This window comes from Serinus canaria, chromosome 1A (assembly GCF_022539315.1).
Source record: "Serinus canaria isolate serCan28SL12 chromosome 1A, serCan2020, whole genome shotgun sequence".
Classification (NCBI taxonomy): Eukaryota; Metazoa; Chordata; class Aves; order Passeriformes; family Fringillidae; genus Serinus; species Serinus canaria.
The window spans coordinates 5,615,456-5,641,540 of NC_066314.1; the positions used below are offsets into that span (position 1 = coordinate 5,615,456).

The following is a 26,085-nucleotide window of genomic DNA, read 5'->3' on the forward strand; positions in this document are numbered from 1 at the left end:
TTCTATTCAGTTTAGGGAGCTGTAAAAGACTTTTTCTCACCCGGAGCAAGATGGAGGTGTCCATATTCACTCAGGCATGAAATCCTGGCTGAGAGATTAAGCCTCTTACACAGATCCCAGTGCTGTTAAATGCCAACAAGGACTGTGTAAGCCACATCTTCAAGTGGAGGAGAGCTTCCCTTTGTTAGTTATTCAAAATTAGGAATGTAAACAGCTCTCACGGCATAATTAGTCTGTGTTTGAATTGGGAGAAAGTGACAAAAATAATGGCATGGCAGAGCTCCTGGAAATGTCCTAGAGCTGGATCTTGCAGCTTAACAAAGCCATGGCTGCTCTGCTGGGAGGCAAATTTGGGTCATAGAGCAGAAGTCACACAGGAGGAGAAGCCCCATTGCATGGGGTCACTAACAGCTCTTTGAAAAAATTCTCTTGCTTACAGGAGGAATGGCATGTCTTGAAGTTTCGTGATGAAAACTACAATTTGTCACAGTTCCGCAAAGTCCTCCAGAAATCCAGGTTCACTGCCAGTAGTGGTGTGAAAGTCCTCACCACTTGATCCTTTTCCCATTCCTCACTTCTAAATGATGGCTTCAGTGAACCCATGGCTTGATTCCCCTGTAATCCATTGCTGCCATCTTTGACAGTGACTCACGTAAAGCTGTTTCTAGCCATACAGGAGGCTGTTTGTCCCTGTCACTGTCTTGCTAAGCAGGTTTCTGTGGAAATTAAATAAATAAAATCTCTACCAGTGGTGCTAATTGGTGCCTTTGGCAGCCTGAGCAAGGGCTTGTGAATTGAATGTGTCATGGAGAATTGAATGTGTCAACTCTCTCCCAATGGCTGGGACCTCGAGGTCTTTCTCTGGCACTAAATTTCCTTTGAAAAAAGAAAAAAAAAGAGGAAGGCAGGGGGGCGGGGGTGGGGGAGAGAGAGAGAGAGTGAAAACAAGCTCAAGTAAGAGATCTTTTCCCTTTTTTAATGAGGTGTTGAAGTTGAACATTGTAGTGTCCACACTGCGGCGTTTGCTCATCAGATGCCTAAAGTAGGGCTGTTTTCTGCTGTTGTTTCTCAGGCATCCCATTTGTTGCCATTAAATGCTGAGCAGCATGGAGTGGCAGGTTTTATTCAGTCTGTTCAAGCATCTGGCAGGATAGCCATGAAGTTGTTGCCGATGTCCTTAAGGGACTGTAGGGATCTGCATGATTCATTCAGTATTTTTTTTCAAGGTACAAAGAAGAAATGCCGTACGCTGTAGTAAATACTGTTCCAAGTAGAGCACAACCAGCTTAGCAGAGCGTGGGAGATTTGCTGCTCTGGAGGCACTGACTGGCAGAATGAGCTCCTCTGCCTGTGGGCAAGAATACACTAACCCATGTGGAGCTAAATTGGGCTGTATTTCAGGCAGTTGAGGAGTGGCAGAACCATGTCCACAAACCAATTCACCTTTTAAGTTGTCCTGACTAGGACAGGAGAAGGTTATCACTGCCAGGCCCTGAGTTATTTGGATGTCAGAAAAGTCTAGTTGTGGTTCAAGCTGCTGTCGAGTTTGTTGGTGATGAAACAAAGATTATATGTGCATGGGGCCTGAAGGGAAGGGCTGTATTTTTTCATTTTCTTTCAGTAGGAAACATACTTTTTCTTTTCCAGCTGGGACACTTGTTTGTCTTTGGCAATATTACATTTTCTTTAGTAAAATGGAGGAAAGAATGTCATTGCCTCTTTGCCTTTCAGCAGGGGACAGCTACCCATCCTAAAGCACAGATTAGCCCTGTCCTATTACACAGGCATCTTCCCTTCCAATATTCCTGCAGAAAAAACTGAATTAGGTGTTTTTTCTATGTACTGACCCAAAAGGATTTTGCATTGGAGGCATCTTCAATGCAGTTTGTGTAACATGGCTACAGCACCTCTGGAAAATCCATAGGCTCAGCTACAGTATTTCCCTGGGGAAACATGGACTATTGCCTTTTCTGGTTCCTCTCTGTTGTCTTATTTTCTTTTTTGAGTCCAGCCCTGACTTCAGTAGAAGATACCCTCAAATTCAGGTGTCCACGAGTGAGGGTCCATGTTCCCCTCAAACCACACCAAACCAGCTCTTGTTGTGGGGGTTGTTTTATTTAAGAATATATGAGCCAAATGCATCCTGAGAAAAATTTTATCCATATGCAATTTCAGATGTGTCAGTCTCTGAGCTCAGAAGTCTCTATTTTTGTCAAGGTCTGCTGACTTGCCTGAAACATCTGCACATTTCCCATTAAACTACTGTTTCTTCCAGCCCTCATTCACAGAAACATTTTTCTCTCCTGAGCTATTACTTCCCAAAAATGACCAGTTAAAGGGTGTTTCACAGCATATTCATCTTTCAAGTGCCGTTCTTTCAAGTAGTGCCAAGAATGATAAACCAATAGATTTCAAATTCCTCCTTATCGAAATGAACCCCCTGAGCTGAAATCTGAAATGAAACTCTTTGGGCCCATGGAAAAGGACAAGGCAATTGCAAAGTTGTGATTACAGCTTGATATTTTCCCCTCTGAATCCTCTCTCCTGGTTAAAAAGCCTTATATTAAAAAGCTAACAAACCAAACAAATAAACAATAGGAGATAGACTTGGAGCTGGCCGACAGGATAGAAAAATATTGCAATATTGTCTCAAAGTCACACTATTAAATGTCACAAACTTGGAATTTTTTTTCTCATTTCATCTGGGGTAAAATAATTCAGATTTTCAGAATTTTCCAGCGAAACAGAAGGTTCAGAAACAGGAAAAACAAACCCTAACAGGCTGTGCCTGTCTCTAGCACACATCCCTGACAACGATGTCCCGCTCACTGAAATAATTATTAAACCTTCTCCATCATAAAGTGTGAAATTCTAAAGAACCTGTTGGCAGTATGAAAAATGTTTCTCTCAGCTGTGTTAAGTCTGCTTTACCTGCCTGCCCATGTTTTGTTGTGGCTGCAAGTGATTTTGTGTATTAGGGAGAAACTTGCTGTGTTCCAGCTGGCAATACATGGTCACCTTTGCTTGTTACCGAGGTAATGGTTATCACTGGCCTGGCTGCAGAGCCAGAGGGAGCATTCCCAGTGCCATGCACAGGTTGAGCCAAGCAAGGGGCAGTGGAGGGGCCATTCTGGATTCAGCCCTTCCTTCCAAAGTGGGCCACCTCCACATGGCTGCTTCCAGTGTTTGCTGTGGGCTGCTGTGCACACCTTCTCCTTGTGTCCTCTGCCACTGCGAGGATGCTGCAGGGTTGAACACAAGCAGGAATGTCAGGTGAGCTGGGATGTTTCACCTTGGCCAGCATTAGGGAGCTGATACAAGCTTTGCTCACTGTGCTCTATGCCTGAAGCACAGATTATTTTATCTGTGTCACGCTCCAAGGGAGCACCAAGACTCATGAGCTGGGGTTTCTTTTGTTTACTGATTGGTTTTGACATTCCTCTGGAGTTGTAACAAATCTCTGACTGTGATTAAGAAAACAGGATTGTTTTCTGACTCATCAGTAAGACCTGCATTATCCTTTTTCATGTGAAGTAGGTTTTTACTTCAGGAGCCACTTCTGCCCTCCCAGCCAGCATTGCCCAGAGTGTATTTCCTCTCCCCACAGCACCAAACACCCCATCTGCAGCAAACATCTCATCTGTCAAGGAGCAGACTTCCTTGCTCTGGGGCATTACAGGCAAACCCTGGTCCTTGCTTTTTGTCCCCTGCCTGTGACATTATAGCTCTTCCCTGAGGATCTGCTTGTGAGCCCTGACCTCAGCCTGGGGCTGGTTGAGCTGCCTGATTGTGTGTGCTGCAGCAAAAGCTGCTTTACATGTTTGCAGTGGACAAAGTGACAGCAACCCATGTTTGGTCCCACACACCACCTGGCTGGACCATGCTGTCAAAAGGGAAACCACAGGATTAAGGCAACTAAAACCACCTGCTTTACTGAAAATTCAGCAGATGCAGGGAGAGCAGAGCCCCCCTTAATGCTGTCAGCCATCAGCAGCCTCCACTATCCCAGCAGTGGTGAATTCACCTGTAGCTTGTTTTTCATTCTTGAAACTGAGATGAGTGTTCCACTCCAGTCCTGCCTGGTTTCAAAGAAATGGGGGAACCAACCTTAGCTCTTTTGTATAAGGCCCTTTAAATCAGGTCCTGCTTTAGCCTGATTTTCTGCTTGGGATGTAACAATGAATTCCTGCTGCTTGAGCCTGCCATGTTGCTTATATTCAAAGTATAATGGGGAGCCTTCAGAAAAATATAACCTTATTTACAATGTACAAAGCCAATTGGATTTTTGTTAACAATTTCTAAGTGATTACAGTTCACTAACAATGCAGGTGTGCTATAGATGCAATGCACAGGGGGGGACTTTTTTTTTTAAATCATACAAGCTTTCTTTTATTCATGTCATTCAGGCGCCTCAGGATAATTCACATTTCCAGCTTTCATAATGTGTTGTTCAACCACTGTTTTTTCTCCCTCCCTATTGTACTCTCGCAAATCATACTCACTAATTTCTGAAAGCTTTTCATTTCTCTCTATAGGTTGTTGTTTCGTAACATTTTATACAAGAAAAGCTGCTCTTGAGGCACAGAATGCACTGCACAATATTAAAACTTTACCTGGGGTGAGTACATTTACTTTTTGATCCTAATTATTTTATTGCCAGAAGAATAGCCCTTTTGACCTTGATTCTGCCTGGTGTCCCAAATGATCTTGATCTCTGCTAGGAGGGTGGCTAAGCTGATGGTCTGTGCTGTGTTGGTGCCAGTCCTGTAGCAATGGCATCAGGTCCAAAGGCAGCTGCTGTTCTCTAGAAAGTCCTTTGGCTGGAAAGGGTACTGATTCCTGCTGAGTAGAGACAGTAGCCAAAGTGCAATGTGGATCTTTTTTTAAAATTTATATAAGGGGGAGGGAAGGAGGAGAGAAAACATATGGCAGAAAAACACTGCACCATTGGGGCTTCATGTTTGAAAAGGGAGAGAAGAGGAAAAGACAAAACACAGCCAAAGTTTGTTAAATGCAGCCTTTATCCACGTGGTTTCTAAACATCCTGAATGCACTGGCTGCACATCTCAGGGTGTTGGGGAGTGTGGTACCACATAGCTGCTTGCCCAGGGTGATCCTGTCTCCTGACATCACCTCTCCTCACCACCTGCTCTCACTGGCACAGCATTCAGAACAGTTGTGGTTGTGTTGTATAAACTGTACCTTGCATTTTCCTATGGTATTTTATCTTTAAACTACAGGGCTAGAGAGAAGTATGTCACTGGTAATTGCATGTCTAAACTCTGAAATCTTCTTGTACCACCTTTTTTTTCTTTTCTTTTTTTTTTTTTTTTTTTTGCTGTATTCTTTGAGTATGGAAGTGAAAAAATACAAAGGATGGAGGTATATTCCCTCTTGATGTAGGAGATGTTCAAGTATATGTTTGTAGTGTCTGGTTACAGACTTGAAAATAAATAAATACACTGTGTAAGTAAATAAATAGAGCATTGCCTGGACTGACAGTTATATTGCCAATATCTCCTTTAGTTCCTATGTGCTATGTGTGAAATTGGACACTCCCTTTGAAAAATTCTATCTGGCCAGTTCACTTTATGCAAGTGATTTCCTGATAGGGAAGTCACCTCGTGTCATGGAAATGGCCAGCACAGAGAGGTGCTGTCATGGGACAGTTACCTGTGAGCCCTGCTGAAGGTGAAATGGGAATTCTCTGTCATTTGCAGTGAAAATGCTGGGAATGGTAGCAGGAAATCTGCAAAGGTAGGAAAACAAGAGAAAAGTTGTGGCACTTCAATGATGTTTTCCAGCAACTGGCCCTTGCAAGGATCAGTATCAAGACCTTACCAGCCTCCCAGTGGGAGTCTCGGCGCTTTAGGGTGTAGAGGATGGTTGTGCCATCCTCGAGAGAGAAAGGACAATTCCCTCTGAGACCCCTTTGGAGCTCAGCTGAACCTCAGCACCTTCTGTCTCTGCAGCCCCAGTTGCTGGTTCCCATCCCCACTGCCAGAAAATGCCGAGCCCTTGGATGAGAGCTCTCTAACCCCATTCAATGCTGCACCTAAACCACTCACTGAGGGATTGCTCTCCATCATGCTTTGAGTCAAATGGCTGTGTGGACTGGCTGGGTGGCACGGAGGTGATTCCAAGCTGCTGGAGCAGCACCCTGCCCAGATAGCATCCCTCAAGCTCTACCACAAGATCTACTCATCACCCCCCCTTAGAAGTAGAGAGGATCTGTTTAGAATCATACAATCACAGAGTCATAAGGGGTGGAAAAGACCTCCTAGATCACTGAGTACAACATTTGACCAAAAAACCACAATGTCAATTAAATCATAGCACTAAATGCCACATCCAGTTGGTTTTTTTTGAACACTTCTAAGCATGATGACTCCACCACTTCCCTGGACAGCCAGAGCTTGACCACCCTTTTAGTAAAGAAGTTCATCCTGATGTCCAACCTGAACCTCCCCTGGTGCAGCTTGAGGACATGTCTTCTGATCCTGTTGCCTGGGAGCAGAGCCTGACTCCCACCTGGCTACACCCTCCTGTCAGGAGGTGTAGGGAGCAATAAAGTCACCCCAAGCCTCCTTTTCTCCAAGCTAAACAAACCAAGCTCCCTCAGCTGCTTTTAGTTTTCTCTGTTCTTCCCCGAGTCCTCCAAGCTCCTTGCTATGTTTTGAGAGATGTTATTTATCCCAGTGGGTGACTCAGAGGGGCAGTTTGACTCTCTGGCTTCCTCAAATAAAGGTGGCAAAGCTTGCTCAGCTCTGCATTGAGTCTTACTTGAGCAGAACATCATTTTCTCCCAACTTTTGCACAGCTAATGAGCAGGCAGCAGTTAAAGATGCTAGTGTACCTTTTGATGTTATTTTAAAATAAGGTTGAAAATTTTTTTTTTTTCCCTAAAGCCCTCTCTAGCTCTTTGTCATTTAAAATTTATCTTTCTAAGCTGTTTTTTCCTGTCCTGACTGTGAGGTTCCAAAGTTTTCTTTTAAGGAAATGTGGACACTGCATTCCCATGACTCTGGGGCCTTGGCTTTAAAAATACTCCTGATACAGCTAGAGATGTTTAGATTTTACTGTGAGATAAGTTGTTATACCTGCTTTTTTAAAGGGAAGCCTCTAATGAAGAGAAGTAACTTGAATACATTTCTACTACTTGTCTTTCAGAATGATTCAGTGTCTATTATATAACAAATTCTATATTTTGCACGTGCACTATGCTGACATTCAGCATATATGGGGATACTGTTATGTTGCATCTGTGTATTCCCAAAATAACTTCATTTGAGCACTCTTTAAAGTTGTGGCACACGTGCTGGAAACACTTCATGTTAGCAGGGTTCTCCTTACATGAATTTTAGCAATTTCTTCATTGTTCCTCTTGACTGCTAAGCAGCTTTTTACCAAACAAGCAGGAATAAGTAGTGGATAGTTCCATGTGTGAAATGGTCTCAGAGCAAATGGAGGCAATCTTCTGTCAGAGCTACAGCAAGGGATGAATTTGGATCAGGTTCATTTGGGCATCAAGTGTCAGCTTGCTGCCAGTAAGCGAGGTATGGTCAGTAGGAGGTTCAGTAATAAGGTGTCTCCTGGAAACAAAAGAATCCATGCCTTCTGCTTTTGCTGTAATATCACCACACATCAGATAAGGCATCCTTTAATAGCCCAGGAGGAAAATCCCAGGCAAAGGCTGGTGATTTCTTAGCGTAAGGTAAGGAAAGCTGGCAGAGGCAGGAGCAGGGGGCTGCAGGGATGCTGTGGCTGTTGGAACTCATCTGTGTTTTACCTGCTCTCAGGTGTAGCCTGCGCTGCTGCAGAGGTGTGGAGGAGAATAGCTCTGTTCATTATTGTTAGACCTGGATTATTTCTGGGTTTAGTCTCTTCATTTCTTAAATGCAGGCTTGCTCCAGGTAGCAGATTTTGGATCAGCACCAGTGAAGCCAAAAAAGTGGGGGTTTAGTGTGAAATTTATCCCCCTTCCAAGGCTACATGTTCAGTTTAATTTAAGTAGGTTTTTGAGCAAAGCCTGCAGTGCTATGTCTCTATCTCTGCTTTTTGCCTGGACCTCATCCTTAACAGAGACATGAAAACACCAGCGCTTGATCTGCTCCTTTGAGCTGCACCCTTTTAGTGGACATGAAGAAAATAAGACCAGACATAAATGATTAATGCAGAATCTTGGAAGAAAATATTGCAGGGTGCCTTGCTGTTTGATTACAAGCCTTGGAATTAGTCAACATTTCCATAATTCTAAACCAATATACACCTGTTTTCCCACTGTGATGTGAAGGCACAACTTAATTTAACAGAAACCCCGCTGTGCTAAATCTCTCATTAAATACCAAGCTAGTTCTGTAATTTAAAGTTGCAGCACTACTATTTTAACTGAATTGCCTTTGTATTATAAAATTAATAAGAAGTTAATGATGCACTTTGCTGTATTCGCTCAGATTTTTTTTTTTCACAGCAACAACAACAAAAAAGAAAGATAAAGAAGAAAAACATGTCACCAGCTGACATCTCAAGGCTTTTCTCGTTTTAATCATTTTCCTGAGGATAGAAATTCATTTAAAAGATTTTTTTTAAAAAATTTAAAACTTTCTGCTCAAGTAGGATCAAACATCATCTTTTTATTCATGATTAATATAATCTCTCTGTTAGTCATAATATTCCTTGTCATATATTGGAGCTTTTATCTTTCCCAAAATATGTATTTAGATATCACTTGTTATGTACGATTGCTGCTAGGGAGAGAAGCAGATATGCAGTGTTTGAGAAATGCAGGCACATTGTTATGATATATGATACAGATCAACAAAACAGGGACAGTTCTCTTCTGTTTACTTGGTGCTGGCATCACAAGTAGCTTTTATGTCTTGCAAATGAACAATGTGAATTTTCAGATGTGTCTTTTCAAACATAGCATGAGAGCAGGTTGCTGATATCCTCATAGCTCATGGGGATGTGGTTTATATTAGTCAACCTAGAGTCAGGTTTTCTTGGAGTGTTCATTTGAATTTTGTTTTAAAAGGCAGAAGGGAGAAAAGGGAAAATCTCAATTTGAATGTAATAATGATCCTGGAAATGGGCTTCTTTGTGATGAGATGTAGAACTGAGGCCTTAACTAGTCTCATCTTCATTAAGAATCTCATGGCTTCGTTAGAGGTGTTTAACTTCTATTCCCTAAACAGAGTAATCCAATAAATTCCACCCATCTAAATTTATTCTGTACCTTCAGTTAGATGTAATAATCTTGCTTCCCCCATGCTCTAATTTGCTGCTTAGTGAAAATTGGCTTCTGTATAGCGGGCAAACCTCAAGGAGCTGCATTCAGGGACTGCTTTAGCTGCCTTTATGGCACTGACATTCTCTCATTGTTTTAGTTTTAACATGCTTTATTTTAGAAACAGAATGTGCTCTGTTTTGCTGACAAGTGAACCTGGTAGGATTTCCTGACAAGGGTTAAGTGCAAAGAGGTAACACAAGAGCACTATATGTTGGTTGGATTCTTGGAGCCAAAGGGCTGAATAAATGCACTTTTAATGTCATGCAGAGGCTATTTGAAGTCAGAAATCAATGGGCATCCATTTGTAAAATCTAGGCCTAAAACTCTTTGGAGTCTTTGTTCTGTATTTGAAGTTAGATTTATTGGACATGGTAAGGGTCATTTGTTGTCTTTATGTACATTTATTTATATATCCTCCTACCTAAGGTTATCACAAAAATAATTAACAGCCCACAGTCTGCACTCCCATGCTTTTAACAGAATCATGATTTACGTGGTTCTTATTTCAAGTGGGATATACATATATATTCCAAGTAGCAACAAACCTCTTGGGCTGAAGTTCTGGCATAAAATTAGGACATTAGCTATATGAATTGATTTGATTAAGGCTTTAAGAAGGAAGAAATACCATTTTGAGAAAGCTCTTAATATTTTAACAGCAAGGTGGAGTTTGTAGGAACTGTATTTGTAAAACATTCATGGCTTTCTTTTTTGCCAGATGTTGTCAAGGAAAACATTTTTAATCTTTACATTGTAAGCATCACTTCTGGTTTTATTAAAAGTTTTTACATCATAGGGAAGCAGGACTGACTTAAAGGGAACTTTGCCCACAGGTTGTCAACTGGCTGTAAGGTAACCTCAAAGTCCATTTAGGGGTGTAGAATATGAAAAATAATAATCTGAATAATCTGATCCAAAATGCAGGCACCCATGATGACTTACTATGAAACCTCATTCACTTTCTGATAAAATAGCATTTGTCCAACAAGAAGCAAAAACCCCCAAATATATTTCTGTTTCTTGTTTTACATCATAAGCTCCTTTCTAATGATTATTCTGACATTCTCCTTCCTGGAGTAGTGTTTTAATATCCAGTTCCTTTCTCTGTTTTAAGCCTTGTGGTTTCTCAGTGCTATATGAACATAATGTAAAAATTACCTGTAATAAAAAGGTAATCATCCAATATGATTTGAATAATAGCCTGAATATGATATATCAGTGACTCTGAGAGATTTTGACAAACAGAAAGGGAATTCAAAGAGCAATTAACTTAGTTAAGCCTTTCCAGTGATTGATTTATGATGACAAATTAAACTAATTCAGTACCCATATAGTATGGCCAAATGCTGTTTAATGAAGGATCCAAAGAGTATAGAACTGCTTAAATGATAAAAATACCAGATGGGAAAGAAGAGAATTCCCAGGGAGCAGCTGTTCCTAGGAGGTGTGCTATAAGACACTCAATGATGTTGAGAAAGTGAATCTGGCCCATTCCTTCCTTTAAACCTACTTAGTGATACACTTTGCCCAGCTCAGAAGACATGTGGGTATTTTTTTTAATTCAAAAATACCACTTCCACCCATGCCCCTCAGAAAAAAAAAGTTGCACTGACTGCCACTTCAGTGAAAATGAATATTTGCACTATGTTCAGATACCTTAGCAGAAAAGTTGGGTTTGCACCTACCATTGCTGTGAAACACAGAATGGATCACCAGATTTATAAAATGGAAAAAAGTGACTTAGAACCCAGTGAATCTCTGTAAGTAGCTGAACTTGCAGCTTAAAGGGAGAATAGTGAGTGTTGTGCAGGTGCAGGGAGAGGGGAATATTGACCAAGTGAAAATAACTTCTCTAAATTGAGCAAAACATTTCACTCATACTTACATTGTCCCTTTTTCTCATTGAGGGATAGAGGGTCAAATTTGCCTTCACCAAATTCACAGCCTCATCAGTAGGATAACTTTCTGGTGTGCAAGGAGAATGCAGTTCATATCCTCTCTGCCTTGTTTACTGAAAGGCTTTAGCTTGGATTGACCTAACAGAGCCTTCACCAGTGGACTTAGTTAAGATTAGGGTCACTGTTTCTCCTCTTGAAGCTGCTCCAGCTGTATGGAAGTATCAAACTCTGCTGGGAGTGAGAGAGAGAGCAAGGAACAGCATTTGGTTTCCTGGTACTGAGGGCAGTGACTCAAGTACTGTGATATCTGGATATGAGACCATGCTCTAGTAGGTATTTTGATCTTTGGAAAAGCTTCAAACGTTTGGCAGAGACTCTCCAAGAACAGGGAGAGTGCAGGATGTGAGGCACTGAGAGAAGGTGGCTAAACCTTGACCTGCCTTACTTGGGGGATGTGTGTCAGGAAGGTGCAGAGCTGCACAGGGCATGGGCATCAATGAGCTGGTTTAGATCCCAAACATCCATATCAGGATGTGTAGGAAGCAAGAGCACGTTGGCCCAGCTGCAAAAGCACTTAGATGGACACTAGCTTTTTTAGAGAACTCTTGGAATAGTTCAGGATTTTTTTTTTTTTGCACAGCTTTGAGGTATAATAATATTGGGATGGAAAGTAAGTAATGCATAATAATGGCTTGACCTCAGAAAAATTCACTAATGTGAAGCTCATCCCTGTTCTGGCGCGTGACACTGGGATTTACCTCTGGTTTCCATAACTCTGACCAGCTGAGGTCATCACTTTGCAAAATCCCTCCAGACCTTTTTGTCCAACCTAGAAATCTTACTCAGTGAGGGTGGAGGATCAGTTCACAGGATATCACTTTTAAGCTGGGTGCCCAAAAATCGCTGACTTGGAGAACGTTTTGCTGTGCAATTCAGAATGGAAATCTCTGAAGAAAATCAAGAAGCCATCACTGGAGTGCTCCAGGGTATTGCAAAGCTCACCAAGATTTAGGTGGGGTGCTTAGCTAAGGACAATAGCCCAGGCACTCTCTTAAACAGCTATTTGTCCTCCTGCTGGTGTTAGCTGTTTTCTGTTATCTGGAACAGAAAGTACAGGTGCTTCAGTCAGCCTCATTAGCACCACGACACGAGCTATTAAAATTGTCTTCCTAATGAAAAACTAGTTCAGGGAGCCTTCCTAGCTGTCTGACTACTCCTACAATAGTGAAATTAGAAAGGGAAATCATAAGCAGAGTTGCAGGCATCAGGAAGCAACATCATTAGAGGTGCCCTTGGATGCCATTTACCTGCCTTGATAGCAATGTTTGGCACCCGTGGATCTGAGTTATTTTATGACTAAGGAGCCTGGGCCTCGTGGCATGTTTATATCAGAGAGAATGTTTGTTCAGCATCCTCCTGCCGTTGTGTCCAACCCTGTGAGCTGTGCTGCTTCCTTCAAACACCCCTGCTCTGTGGTCCACTGCTGTTGAAGGGATGCAGTGCTGGCTCATTGTATGTTTGCAGTCTTGTGGTGGTGCAGGAAGCTGAGGCAGCCCCAGCCAGATTTTCCCTGTGATCACACTGGGCAGGTGCACTGTGCTGCAATGGGACAGTGTACATGATAAGAGAGAAAACAGAAGTTCTGTCTTCTCTGTTGTGGTCAAAAACCCCATAATACTACAAAAACCAGGTGAAACTGGGTGGCCTGATTGAGTCTCCTGCTCTAATAACATTCTGTGGACAATCATATTCTGTCTAATTAAAAGCACTCTTTGCAGACCCAGAGAGATAGTTTTTTTGCTCATTCTCTGGAAGAAATTATCATCTTCATCCATTAGTTGGAAGAGGCACTTTTTTTTTGTCTGTGCTGTGCAGAGAAATCCTTCCTCCTCTGGCCAGTGGAGCCACTGGGGCTGCCAGAAGTACATGGAGATTCATTTGGGTGCAAGCACCAGTCTGGGGTACAGGCATGTTCATCTCTTTGTCTTGGTAGACATCCAAAACCTTTAGAGAAGCTCAAATGGGCTGTGAATTCCCACCCTGGAAAGACATGGAGGACATGTAGTTGCAGAGCTTATATTTTAGGCTGGCAGAGTGTGAAGCAAGTGGTCAGCACCCTCTAAAGCAGAGAGCAAGTATTATTGATAAGACACAGGGGAAGGGGTTTAAACTTGAGGAGAGTAAGTTTGGATTAGACCTTAGGAAGAAATTCTTTGCTGTGTGGGTGGGGAGGCACTGGCACAGATTGCCCAGAGAACTTGAGGGTGCCCCATCCCTGGAAGTGTCTAAGGCCAGGTTAAAAAAGGCTTGGACAGACCTGGTCTAGTGGAAGGTGTCCCTGCCCTTGGCAGGAGGTTGAAATTAAATGGTCCTTAATGTCTCCTCCAACCTAAACCTTTCTATTATTCAATGGTTTTATGATTCTATGATTTTACATTTAAAGTGTCAAATACCTTTTAACAGGAAAAGCACTAACAGAGGGGGAGAGCTAATGTTTTTCTCACTTTTGGAATAGTCCATCTTTTCTCCATAAGCTTAGCTGAAATCAGAAATGCTACCAGACAGTAGCATGACTATCTTGCAGGAGCAGAGAGAAACAGCCATTGAAAAAGATGCCACCATAACTCCATTTATTAACAAAAGCCTGTATCTATTGCCTTGTGCCAGGGAAGTTAAAAAAGCAAAAACTGCAATAGAAAAAAAAAATCACATTGAGCTAAACAGAGTCTTAAGCAGTGGTAAACAAAATGTAGCTTCCTTTGTGGCTGATTTTTATCCAGCTGCAGCCAAATATCAAAGCGATATCAAAGGAAAGCTACCCATTAATTAATTCAGACTGACTTCACAAAGCAAGCTGGAGCTTTTGCTGATATCTGATTCTGACAACTTCCTAATCTTCACAAGTTGTCATTAAGAGTGGCATTAAAGCAGTCTGCAGTCAGTCCCAGCTCTCGCCCCATTGTAACTCAGAGATGGTCTATCTGCCATCGCGGGTGGGGGATATGCAAGCAGGGCTTAAAATAAGGAACTTTGCTTTGCAAATGGAATTTACAGTGTATCAGGGAATCACATTAACACACTGCCTCAGTCATTCATCCTAGGAATGCTCACCCATTCCCACTTGCAGCCATTACAAGTTGCAGTGAGTGGAAATTTTCTCTTCTGAAGGAGAGACACAGGGAAAAAGCAGAGAAAGAAACTAAAAAAGAAGCTTCTGTCTGAAAGGAATAATTAGAAGTCTGTAATGATCTCTAAGAAAGTATGAATGGAGGCTTATCACTGATTTCAAGATAGAGAACACAGGATTGTGAGTTGAAGAAAGTAAGATTGTGGAAAATAAGACACTAATCAGAGGATAAGATTAGTTTTAAACTAAAAACTTTGAGCAACCTGGTGTAGTGGAAGGTGCCTCTACCTGTGGCAGGGGTGTTGGAATAAGATAAGCCTTAAGGTCCCTTCCAACCCAAACCATTCTATGATCCTATGATCGGAAAATCTGGTACCTCCAAAACTGAAGCTCCTGATTCCACCATGAGAACACAACACTCAGTGTTCCTTACTGCTGCCAGGATCACTCAGAGGGATTGCAGCCTCATGCAGAGATGTGAGGGATATGACACCTTTATCTTTCCATTCAGCTGTGAATGGCTCAAATGATTGAAGGGAGTTTGTTTCCTAGACCATCACTTGAGCAAGTATCCACCAGACAGTAACTAATACTATTTTCTGGCAAATTCCTGACAATACCTTAGAGGAAAATGTGCAGTGTTATTATACACTATATTCATTTCAAATATTGCAGAGAATACAGAGGAGGATAAGTGCTGTTGTGGGAGCACCTCACCCAGCATCTATAGCAGCATCCATGAAGATGGTGTTTTTATTTCCTCCAGGGCCAAGTACTGCCCAAATGCCAGTGACAAATAGGAATTATTTTTGCTTGTACACAGAACCAAGAATTTACCATCTTAAGAGGTGAAATAAAGCTTAGATCGAGTATCACAAAAAAAAACCCAGCTCAATTAGAATAATCTTCTAAAGGATACAAAGTTAAATCCCAGTCCTTACGGGTGTTTGGGGTAGGAAAGTCTTAGAAAATATGGGGTAGGCAGTAATCCTGTATTGGCAGTAAGTCATTCGAGATGAGCTGCTGGATTTTTTCATCTCTCATTTCTCTGACTGCTAAGAAGTGAAAGAAATTGCTATGCTGGGTAAATATAGAATCCTCCTATTTGTACAAAAATATATGATTAACCAAAAAGAAAGATCCTGCTAAGAGCTACCGTCATTCTAAGTGCTGTGCTTATACCCTTGTGTCTGGAGGGCTCTGGGGGTTGCTCAGGCAGACGTGTCCCTTGCCTCTTGTGACCCTGGTCATTTTGCAAAGAATGACATGGATTTATCCCAGTTTAGAAGTGGCCTGATAGCTGACAGCCCTCATTGTCTGCTACTTGTCTTCCTCCCTGTTGACATGAGAGCCAAAAATAGAGGGTGTGACATGGGGAAAATTTCTTTTCTGCACCCATTCCTTCTTCCCTGTGCTTTCCTTGCCCTCTGCTATAGCTCCACTGACACTGCAACAGCCCTCAGGCTGCATTAGCCTCTCTCAGAAAAAGTAGCATATGCCAAGAAACCAGGAGTTCAAGACTTCCCAGTAGTTCTAAATGCTAGCTTTGGAGCAGGTAGGATGAAAGATGTAAGAGTTTTTAGCTCAGTTGGTTTTATCAGAGGACCTTCCTGGTAGTTCTCTGTGGCCTCCAGCTGTTCCACCTGAAGCCATCCCTGCAAAGAGATTTCCTTGACCTTTAGGTGAGTTGCACATAAAGATGTTACTCACGGGGCATAGACTGAGAAAATTTCTAATTGAGTACAGTAGCAGTAAAGAATAAGTAAAAGAAGACAAGTTTTTGCATACTGATGCTTAGAGACACTAAATGAAGCATTGTTGCTATTTTTCAAAAGAATCAAGGGGCCCAGTCTCTGGACACAGGCATTAAGGTTCGTGCTTGGGATCAGATGCTGGTTTGGAGCTTTGCAGATGGGTGGAGGCAGGTTGATTTTGGCTTTACTCTTCCTAGCACTGTCCCTTTTACTAATGAAATCTTAATCACAGCTTGGTCCAAACACTGCAGCCAGCTGGAACTGGGCTCATTCTTCAAAAATATATGTTTCTGCTAATGTCCATTTATTTTTTGTTTTGCTTTCCAAAACGCCTATTGACAGAAATATTCAAATGCATTAGAATTCCTGAAGGTTAGCATTATAAATATATAGTGCTTGTTTAGTTTGAATACAAACCACTTTCCTTACCCCAAAGAAAGCACTGGCAGAGTACATTAGCTACAGAGATGCTAAAAAGTTGAAGAGAATGAGTTCATACGAAGGGTGGTTAAAAATAACATGGTTGCTCAATGTGACTCTTACTGGTGTTTGTAACTGTATGTATACACAACCAGACATTCATATTTTTGTGTGGACAGTGTGTGTTTGTGTGGCTGGAGACTTGTGGCAGTATTGTTCTGTTTTCATAGATGGATGGAATATCGAGATATCTTTTTCATTCTCTCTCCACAGCCAGATTATTTTGCCAGGGCAGACTATTGGCATAACACTGAGAGTCTGGATGCTGACACTGGATAGTCGTGGAAAATTCCTGTAACTTCAGCTCATGGAGAGCTTAAATAGAATTTATGAGCCATATCCTCATTTGGCATAAAATATTATGGCTCCTCTGGTTCAACAATAAAACTGTACTACTTACCCCAGCTGATCTCAGTCAGGAGATTTTTGACATCTTAATTCAAAACCTCTTTTCTACCTGAATGCTTTGGCTATTCCCTGCAATATTTAGAGGCATGCATGTTGACAAGTAGTTTGGGGCTCACATCTGACCTTTGAAGAAATCTGGATTGGTCTGTGTTTGGTAACGGAGAGGAATTTGACTGCCTGTCTGCCTTCTGGGGAGGAGGGAATTGTGAATCAAGACATGTATTCTGGACTCAGAACTTCTCTGTACCTTTGCTAAGTGAAAAGTAAAAACAGCAGCGGCCCCACATCATCAGGGCCAACTTTTTCTATATATTGTACCCTTTGCTCTAATTTAAAAGGTAGAATTTCAATAGATTTTATAATTTTGAAGCTTTTGGGGCTTATTTTAGACTTACCTCAATCACACTTTTTAGCTATAAGATGTTCTGGCTGGTACATTGTAATGCAAATAGGAGAGCTTTCCAACAGAACTTTAAAAAAGATTTACATTAAAAAAAAAAAAAATCCCATAGCCTAGAATTCGAGTTCTGTACAAAATAATAGACTCTGGTTTCTGTCAGAAGAGGAGCCCAAGAGCGTTGTTGAATCAAGGTGACCTTCCATACTGCAGAAAGAGTCAGGCAGAAGATCCACTTAGCAAATGAACAGAAATATCTGTGATGTGAAACTGGGGGAGTGGCTGAGGCTGGTTTCACTCTTATTGAGTGAAAGTAAAAAATTAAGAAGATAAGTGTAGATGAGATAACACTGTGAAAGAAACAGAGGATCCCCTGACTATGCTTTCTTGCCTTTCTGAAATGTTGCTGTCGCTAGTCATTCCTTTTAAAGGGTTATCTCCTGAATTCCAGCTTGGCAAAGGTAGAGGATATTGATGAGCTTAATCACATGGTGTTTTCCCAGAGCATAGTTCACAGAGGACAACAAACAAGCACAGAACAGAGTAAGTCTTTAAATAAAACTCCTGCAAAACAAGCATTTTATATCCTGGTCACTTTGGCCTCTCTCAGAAACGAGCTTGTGTTTTGCATGAAAACCTATGATTTAAATTAAATTTCTTCACAGTCATTGGTAGCCTGAAAGAAAAGTTATTTTATTTTAGGTTGGGACTGGGGTTTTAGGGAAAAAGAAGGACAGGGTAGATGATTGCTTTGTTTTCTTAAAAAATTTCTAAAAATTATCCTAGAAGCTGATGTGGAATCATAGGGATTTATGTAGAAAGGGAGGGGTTTCCTTGAGCATTAGCACCCTAAAATGGTGACCGCAGACTGAGCTACTTGAATATTTTCATTTGGCAGCAGGAAAGGTCTTTTATAAAATGGGGAATTCTTCTCTAGCTTTCACAGATTCTGAGAATGCCAAAATTCCCCAAATATGCTCTCAGGAGTCTGTGCTCCCTAAATGGGGAATCTGGGAAAAAAGTGAAATCTGCCTTTGCAGACCACTCAAGAAAGAATGTCTCTGCTTTGCTGCCTTCCCCTTTTAAGATGGTTGAGGGACCTCTGTCATTCCCATGGGAAGACTTTATGTAGAAGATGACTTAATAGGTAGCATGTTTTGGCTTTGCTCTGGCCTGCTTTCCAAATGCTAATATGGGAGGAGGATTTGTTCTTAGATTTGAAGGAAAAGTACTCTCTTTAAAGTCTCAACCTCCTGTTGACTTCTGGAAACAAACGCCCAACTGGGGAGATGGAAGAAAGTACATCTTCAGAACACTTGAGTCATGTCCAGTGGGACAGTGACTGGAAGGCTTGTGTCATGCTGGGAATTGAGTCCTGCCATCTTAGGTCATGCTGGCCAAATCCACCCAATGCACAACGGGGCTGCAGTAGTTATTAGCTGACATCCCAAAGCCACAACAGCTTGGATGGCATTTGGTTCCTCCAGCAGCCCTGGATCACTGCTTCAGGTTCTTATGTCACCTCTCAAATAGGGTAGCCAGGGAGTAATATTGTAAAAATAACCCTGCTTGTGTGGAGTACACGTGCTAAATAATGTCTTACCTACACCTGGTGATAAAATGACAAGATTTTGGCTTGATAGACTTGGCTTCAATCCTGGAATAACTCCAGGTGCATCACATGGAGCCTCTCTGCTTTTTTCCCACCTTCCTTCTTTCTGCTGCAGAGAGACAGCAGCAGTGAGTACCTGGCAGGGGTGTTGGGAGAGGAATCAATTGGAGCGTGAGGAGCTCGGGCTCTGGTGCAGTGCGGACAGCTCGGCTCCCTCCTCCTGGATCCTCCTTCCAGGCCATGCCGAGCTTCCCTGCGTGGCGCTGGCCAAGGCGCCGCCTCGCCGCGCTCCGTTTCCCGCTCACAAACCTGGGCAGCGGTTTTTGCCCCTTGCAATCACCTTGGAGGGCAGGTAAAACCCAGGCAATTAATGTCACAGGGAGACTTCAGTTATCGCCCCACCCCGTTGACACGCAAACTTCAATTGGCAAAATGTCAACAGCAGTGATTGCTGCTGCCGATGAGATGGATGGCTCTTGCTGTTAAAATAATATCTGATGTTTTACTCAGATGTCTAATGGGTTTGCTTTTTAAGCATGGATGATGCAAAATATCCCCAAGGCATTATTCCAAACAAGTTATAGAATCCCACTTAATGTCTATTTTTAGAATTGAATAGGTTCTGTAAAGGCTCATTTGTTTGAAGAAAAGATAGTTAATAACTTTGCTTTCCATGTGATTTTGAAGAGACAATTTTTGGCCATACCTCCCCTTCTTTATCTCCACTTCATTTGGCTTGCCTGTGCCCTGGAGTTGTTGCCATTAGTGTGGGAGGTAAGAAATTAAGGAATTAAATAAATGGAGGAGAACTGGTAAAAGAGCAACAATAGCTATTTGTACACAAGAAGTGGTCACTTCTAAGATATCCAACTTTTTAATTTCTGTATGAGGATACAACATTTAAAAGAGACTGAGTATTACAGCCTAATTAGTAAATGTGTGGGAGGAACAGCAGGATGTGAGGGTGACTGTGGAAGGGATCAGTAGATGAAGAATTATTTATAACAACAACACACAACAACAACAACAACAACAACAACAACAACAATAATAATAATAATAATAATAATAATAGTAGTAGTAGTAGTAGTATTTTGTTATTATTTTAAAGCACAGCATTGTTTTTAGTCTCCCTAACTAAGGTTTAATTTAACTTGAATTTAAACCACAGAGTGTGGTGGATTGCAAATAACTGAGTTGGAAAGCTTCCAAAAGCCATTGAATTTCAGTGGTTTTAGTGTTCTCCGGTAAAACAACTTGTTTTAAGCAAGCTATGTGCTTGTTTCTGTGCTCTAAATAGAAAATAATGATGTTATGCATTACCGCATGAACTATATTTGGCACCCACCAGCAATATTCATTTTCTCTTGCTTCTTTCTCTTCCTCCTTCCTTCCCTCCCTCTCCCTCTCTCCCTCTCTCCAAAAAAAGCATGTATGTATGTCTAACAGTAATCTAGGAGGCCAAGTAACAGATCACATTCTTATACTACTAAAATTGTATGAATACCTTACACAGCTTAAATCCTTTAAATTGGGATTTATGAAAGGATAACAGCAAGCAATCTTCTAGCTATGCCATTTCTCAGGCAGTTACAGCAACTGCTTTACATTTATTTGTGAGAATCTAAGTGATAAATGCACATTTTTCTCCCTTTTATCTGTGAATAAGCAAAGGTAAATTATTTCAGCCAATACTGGGAATCCAAAGCTCTGCCTGTGCTGGTGAAGCCAGCAGTAGCATGGTCCTGGTTAGCACTTCCCTGCCTGGTGTGTGGGCATATTTTGGGGGAATAACATGGGCTACACACTGTTCCCACTGGACAGTATGGGATATCCTGTTTTGAGTGAAAGGAGGAATATAGCTGTGCAAATTCAAGCTGTGCCACACTACTTATATTAAGATCCAGAGAGCAGTCCATTGCCTCTTTTATTCACTAGTATTTATTTGGCCTTGGAGATTATCCCCAGTTCCCAGAGAAGTTCCCAAAGCGCTAGCCAGATATTGACTGCGTAATTCAAGTTAGTTTGACCCTAGAGGAGTCATTCTAAACAGTTCTTTTCGATAGGAAAATACACCTCCTTCACTTCTGGGAAACTCATATTACTTGTGAGTCACAAGGGTTTAAAAAAGCAAAACCAGCTGGCAATGAAATGATGTGAGAAATGAGTGTTCAAGAGCTCCTCTGAAAGATCCTATGGAAAAACTGGGAAGCTAAAAGGTGAAATGAGGGGTGGGGCGGGGGATATAGAGGTATCTACACATAGTAGTCCAGAAAAACAATGGTCTTTAAAGACAATGAAAATAATTTAATTCTCTGGTACTTATGGAGTGTTTTCTTTTCTTCCCCCAATCTGGTAGGTCAATACATTCCCTCCTGACTTCCAGACTCCGTAGGGGTTCTCAGAAACCTGGTTGGTCTTGTTTTTTCCTTGGACTACTGGTCTAATTAAACTGCACTCACTAATTGGATCAGAAGTTTAGAGAAAGCTTTGAATTAATTTCCAGACCAGAGTTAGGCAAAGAATATAATTTTTTCCCACTGGTTTCCAGGCTGGTACCTCTTTAGGTGCTTTTCTTCTGAGCTCTGCTGCTCCTTTTAATATTTCCTTCCTCTTCGGTTTTCCTGTTGATTCCCAAAGTCTCAGAATTTATAATCCTTCACCCAAAAAGAAAATTAGGGTTTAATTAAGGTCTAATGTCTCTTCTTCTCTATCCCACATTCTCTCTTGACATTTTACAGTTCTGAGATGTAGAAAATATGAAAGAAGTCCCATTTGGCTTCAACAGTGATTAATGCTAGCAAGAAGAAAGTCCCAAAGTGCTAGAAATGACAAGATATATGCAGGCTGTCATCGTTTAATCCTATTGCTTTTTGTTTGGTTTGGTTGTTACCCAAGTAACCTGAGTTCTTCAAATTTACCCTTTGCCTGGGGGGAGGTTTAGCTCCATTTTGCATGGTGTTTCTCTGTGATGTGGTCTGTGAGGGTAACAGGTAAGGGACAAACTGAGTTGGGTCATGGCTAGAAACTTCTATCCAGGGCAGATGACAGGGAAGGGAGGAAGGGGTCAGGTCTGAAAAGGGCTAACAACTCTAGAAGGCTGCTGGTGGCTTTAAAGGATTGAAGAAGGATGAATTCAGGGGTGGTAAGGAGTGAGGAGTCATAGGTAACATTCTCGACGCACTATCCCTCAACTCTGCTGGTGAAAAGTCACATTCTGCTTAACTTTAGAGGACTTTCAGGAGGTGTCTTTGACTGCCATGCTGAGCTGGATGAAGGTGCAGGCAGGTCTGATGCGCATTCAGAGTCCTTTCTTGCCAAGAGGTTTTCCTTCCTCAAGGCATGAAAAATAACAGGAGCAAGGCATGCACATCCACAGTGTCAGGAATGGACAATGAAAGCTCCTAACAGATGTAGTAATCATGTATGAAGGTGCTTTTGCAATGGACCATAAAAAAAAAAAAAAAAAGATTTTTCAGTCTAGGTGGCCAGAATTTCAGAGATGCTGAGGATATCCAAATTTCACAGACTCAACACAGCTGCAGCAAAATGAGCCCATCAGCTCCTTCATCTTCACTGAAAGGCATCTCCTGCTTTTAATCACCAAAGTCCTGTGTAAGACTGTCATACTGATGTGTAACATCTTAGAGCAGCCAATACAGACCATTTCCAGTGCCAACTGCCTCCTCCTACAAACCTTGCTTCACTCGCAGAAATTGCTGCTCACAGGAAGTCTTTAGCCTACCCAGAATATCCCAATGCCCATTTCTCTTCAGAAAATTGATGGAAAGCAGGTGTCCAAAAGCCTTTCCAGCAAATATATTGACAACTCTGAAATGTGATTTAAGGAGTTGCTGTTGATGCAGTGGTAACTTGGAGTGTGCCAATGCCATGCTCACCCATGCCTGGAGACAGTTCTTACCCATTCACCCCTGACACCTCAGGCTTAAGATTGCACCTGATTTGAAGCATCCCCTGACTAAACAAAACAAACCAGGAGCTGATCGCCTGGTGCAACGTGCAACCACACAATAGTAATCACAGCTAATGACTCTGCTAAATGCTAGACTGCACACACCTCCTTGTTTGGTGTTTGTTTTGTATACAGAAGGTAACATCGACTGAATAACGAGGATGCCAAGTTACAGATGGGGTTGTGGAATCGTATTTGACAGCCGATTAGAGTAATCTGACAGAAATGATGACTTAATCACCACGACAGACTCCAAATTCCCAGATAGAATTCCACCCAGGTTAATCTAATTTCCTTGCAATATTTTTGCCAGAAATAGACTCTTAGCCGGCTTGTTTTCTCCCATGCAGATGTCACATGGCTTTGACAAGAATGTAAATAGGTACTGCTATTTTTGTTGAAAAGATGACTTTGAGGCTCTAAAGCTGGAGAGGTGGCATGCCTTTGAGATGCATTGGGATGCTTTGCTGTGGTTTTTTTTCTCTAATGACATTATGTTTACATACAGCAAGACGTACTCAGGAAAAAGAGGGGGAAAAAAAGATGTAACTATTCCATTGTAATTCTGGGCCTTGGCATGGTTCTGCTGCTGCCCTGGACATAGCCAGCAGCCAGATTCTCATTAAGTTCAGGGGGATTTTCAGGGTTGCATGTCTGACAACTGTTTCTTTGCCTTTTTGATTCCTGTGGACTGCCTAAGCACCCCTGCTTGGGATGCACCCAAGGAGAGGCAGTGACGTTCCTGGCCGGGGATTTGGGTGGCCTCTGTGACAGCACAAGCAGGAGTGAAGCCCCCACTTTGCTGCCAGCACTGCCACAAGGCACTGGCAACCTTGGGCAACAGGCCTTTGCCTGCTCTCAGCTGTAAAACAGTGGCATGGTGTGTTTGGGATGGACACAGAGCGCCTGTAGGAAGGGCGGATCATGCCCTGCTTGCTGCACAAGTGTGTTCAGTGGAACTCTCTGTAATATTGATGAGGAGAGGTTGCTCCTCACAGCCCATACTCCAGCCTGGGTTTGATATCCCCATGCACAGTGCTTGCCAGGGGAAGCTGCCCATGCTCAGAAAGAACTTGCCTGGGAGCTGTGTTGTTCCCTTTTACTGTGTGTGCTGAGCACAGGATGATGTTCAAGGTAATAAATTTCTTGCTGAGGTTATTTTTCTTGTTCTTGCCTCTTTATTAATTGTAAGTGTGCATTCATAAATACTGTATTTTCATAAGCAAAGCTTTCTCCAAGAAAAGAAGGAAATGTTTCCTGTTGTTCTGTGTGACAACATGACATACTGAGAAATCACTTACCTTGAGATCCATAAGTGATGTATAGTTATAATAACAACTTCCTGATAAGACGGGAAATCCTTCATTTCTGTAGATGACATGATTCTAGTGAGTGGCATCTAATTTGAAACAGTTTTATATCATCACTAATCTTTTGGAGGGCCTGGGAAAGCACAGCTATTTTATTATTTTATAGCCTTCAGTTAGACAAGGGAGATACAAAACATACAGATTATTTTGTCTTTTGCTCATTGTAGAGTGAAAGGATAGTACCTATTTCACTTTTGCCTCTGCTCCTTTAATTTTCTTATTCACTACACACTTCTCTGAGAGTCATTCTTTTCTTTTCTTTTTTACACCTACCTTTAAATATTTTATGGGTAGAGAGCTTATAATATGTATTGTCACGGCAGTTGTCTCTAGAGGTCAGCAATGAGTTTAATAATGAGATGCGAACCAGTGACTCTGTAAAACCCATTTCAGGTTATAAATGGCATGTTTTATTGAATCTAGTGTTAAAGGTTGTTAACGTATCAATTGGTGATGGTCAGGGTTAAACAAGCTTCAACATGAGCCCTCTCATGTTAGGAAACTGTCAGTAAGGTATTTTTCCACTTTCCTCTTTGCTGAAGCCAGGTTTGTGTATCACATCCATTTTTTCTGGGGGTGTTCTGCACTTTAAACTCTCCGGGCCTCAGCTGGATCTTTTATTGGTTTTGCACCAATATCATTTTAAACACAATGGCATCACTCCCAAATTCATCCTGATGGTGTGAAGAGGACCATGAGTTTTTAGCAGGAACTTTTGAAATCAAGTCAAAACCTATTTGAAGCATCATGTTAAATCTTGCCTTTTGGTTTGTGAATGCACCAGATTATTGAGTTAATGAACTTGGGGTAATGATGTGTGACTGAAGAGGATGACTTTGGAAATGCAGTAAATGTGCCTGTCAGGTAACACTGATCTTTGTGTTGTGACCATGGGCTGCAAAAATAACTTGTTCACGTGAATTTGGTCTAAAGTTGGCCTCTCTGGTTTGGGAAGTTTAAAAAGTGAGAGGGTTTTTATGTTGTTAGAATAGCCTTTATTCAAAATATCTCCTTTTAGGGGCACATAAACACATCTGTAAAGAGCACTTGATTGATTCTCTGTCTACAAAAGGCCTGAAACTGGGCTGGGTTTTTGTCTTATATCCTGCATATTCCTGAATTTTCAATACTTGCCTTTCTTTCCTCTATTTTCTCACCACTCCACTGCTCCTCAGAAACCTCAGTAACCTGCAATGGCCTTGTGGAGCAAGTTACACCTTTTTTCTTCTTTCTGTTTTTGTTTGCTGAGTGGACATGCTGCCTCATATTCCCACAAATTTTAAGTCTCCTGCAGTGCCCAGTGTATTGTTGATGTCAGGAAAAACCTTAAGCACTAAAGAAGACAGAGAACAATAGAAGTTCCCTTTTTTCTGTAAAACTGATCTAGTAAGAGTGGTAGCAGGCAAGTGCCTGGGCTATTAAAGTTCCATTTAGGAAACAAATGATTTAAAGAGAGCAGAATTGTTAAAACTGAAGAAAATTTATGCATCCTGACAACTACATCTTCCTTGTGACATTGCCTTTCCCTAGGACACACTGGGGAATTGTGCAAGCAGCACAGGGAATACCTGGATTTGCAAGGCCAGGGAGCATTCTGGACTTTGAATAAATCTAACAGAAACATTCACAGCAATATTTTATGTTTTCTGAAGAATCCAGCAACTTTTTCCCTGGTGGTTAAGTTACTTCACCAAAAGCAATGCAGATGTGGGTTTCTGTGCAGCCTTGAAAGCATATTTGATATGAGGGCATGGATGTTCTCTCCTGCTCAGCTGTT

The 26,085-nt window shown here is 41.7% G+C and overlaps 1 protein-coding gene across 7 annotated transcripts in view; it reads left to right on the forward strand.

The window, feature by feature from the left end:
* The window catches only part of CELF2 (CUGBP Elav-like family member 2), a 376,846-nt gene that overhangs the window by 272,111 nt on the left and 78,650 nt on the right, over positions 1–26,085 (forward strand). For all 7 annotated transcript variants that reach the window (XM_030238355.2, XM_050984875.1, XM_050984882.1 and 4 more), the window contains one exon: positions 4,536–4,618. In XM_030238355.2, the coding sequence (XP_030094215.1) occupies positions 4,536–4,618 (83 nt within the window). The remainder of the gene's footprint in view (positions 1–4,535; positions 4,619–26,085) is intronic.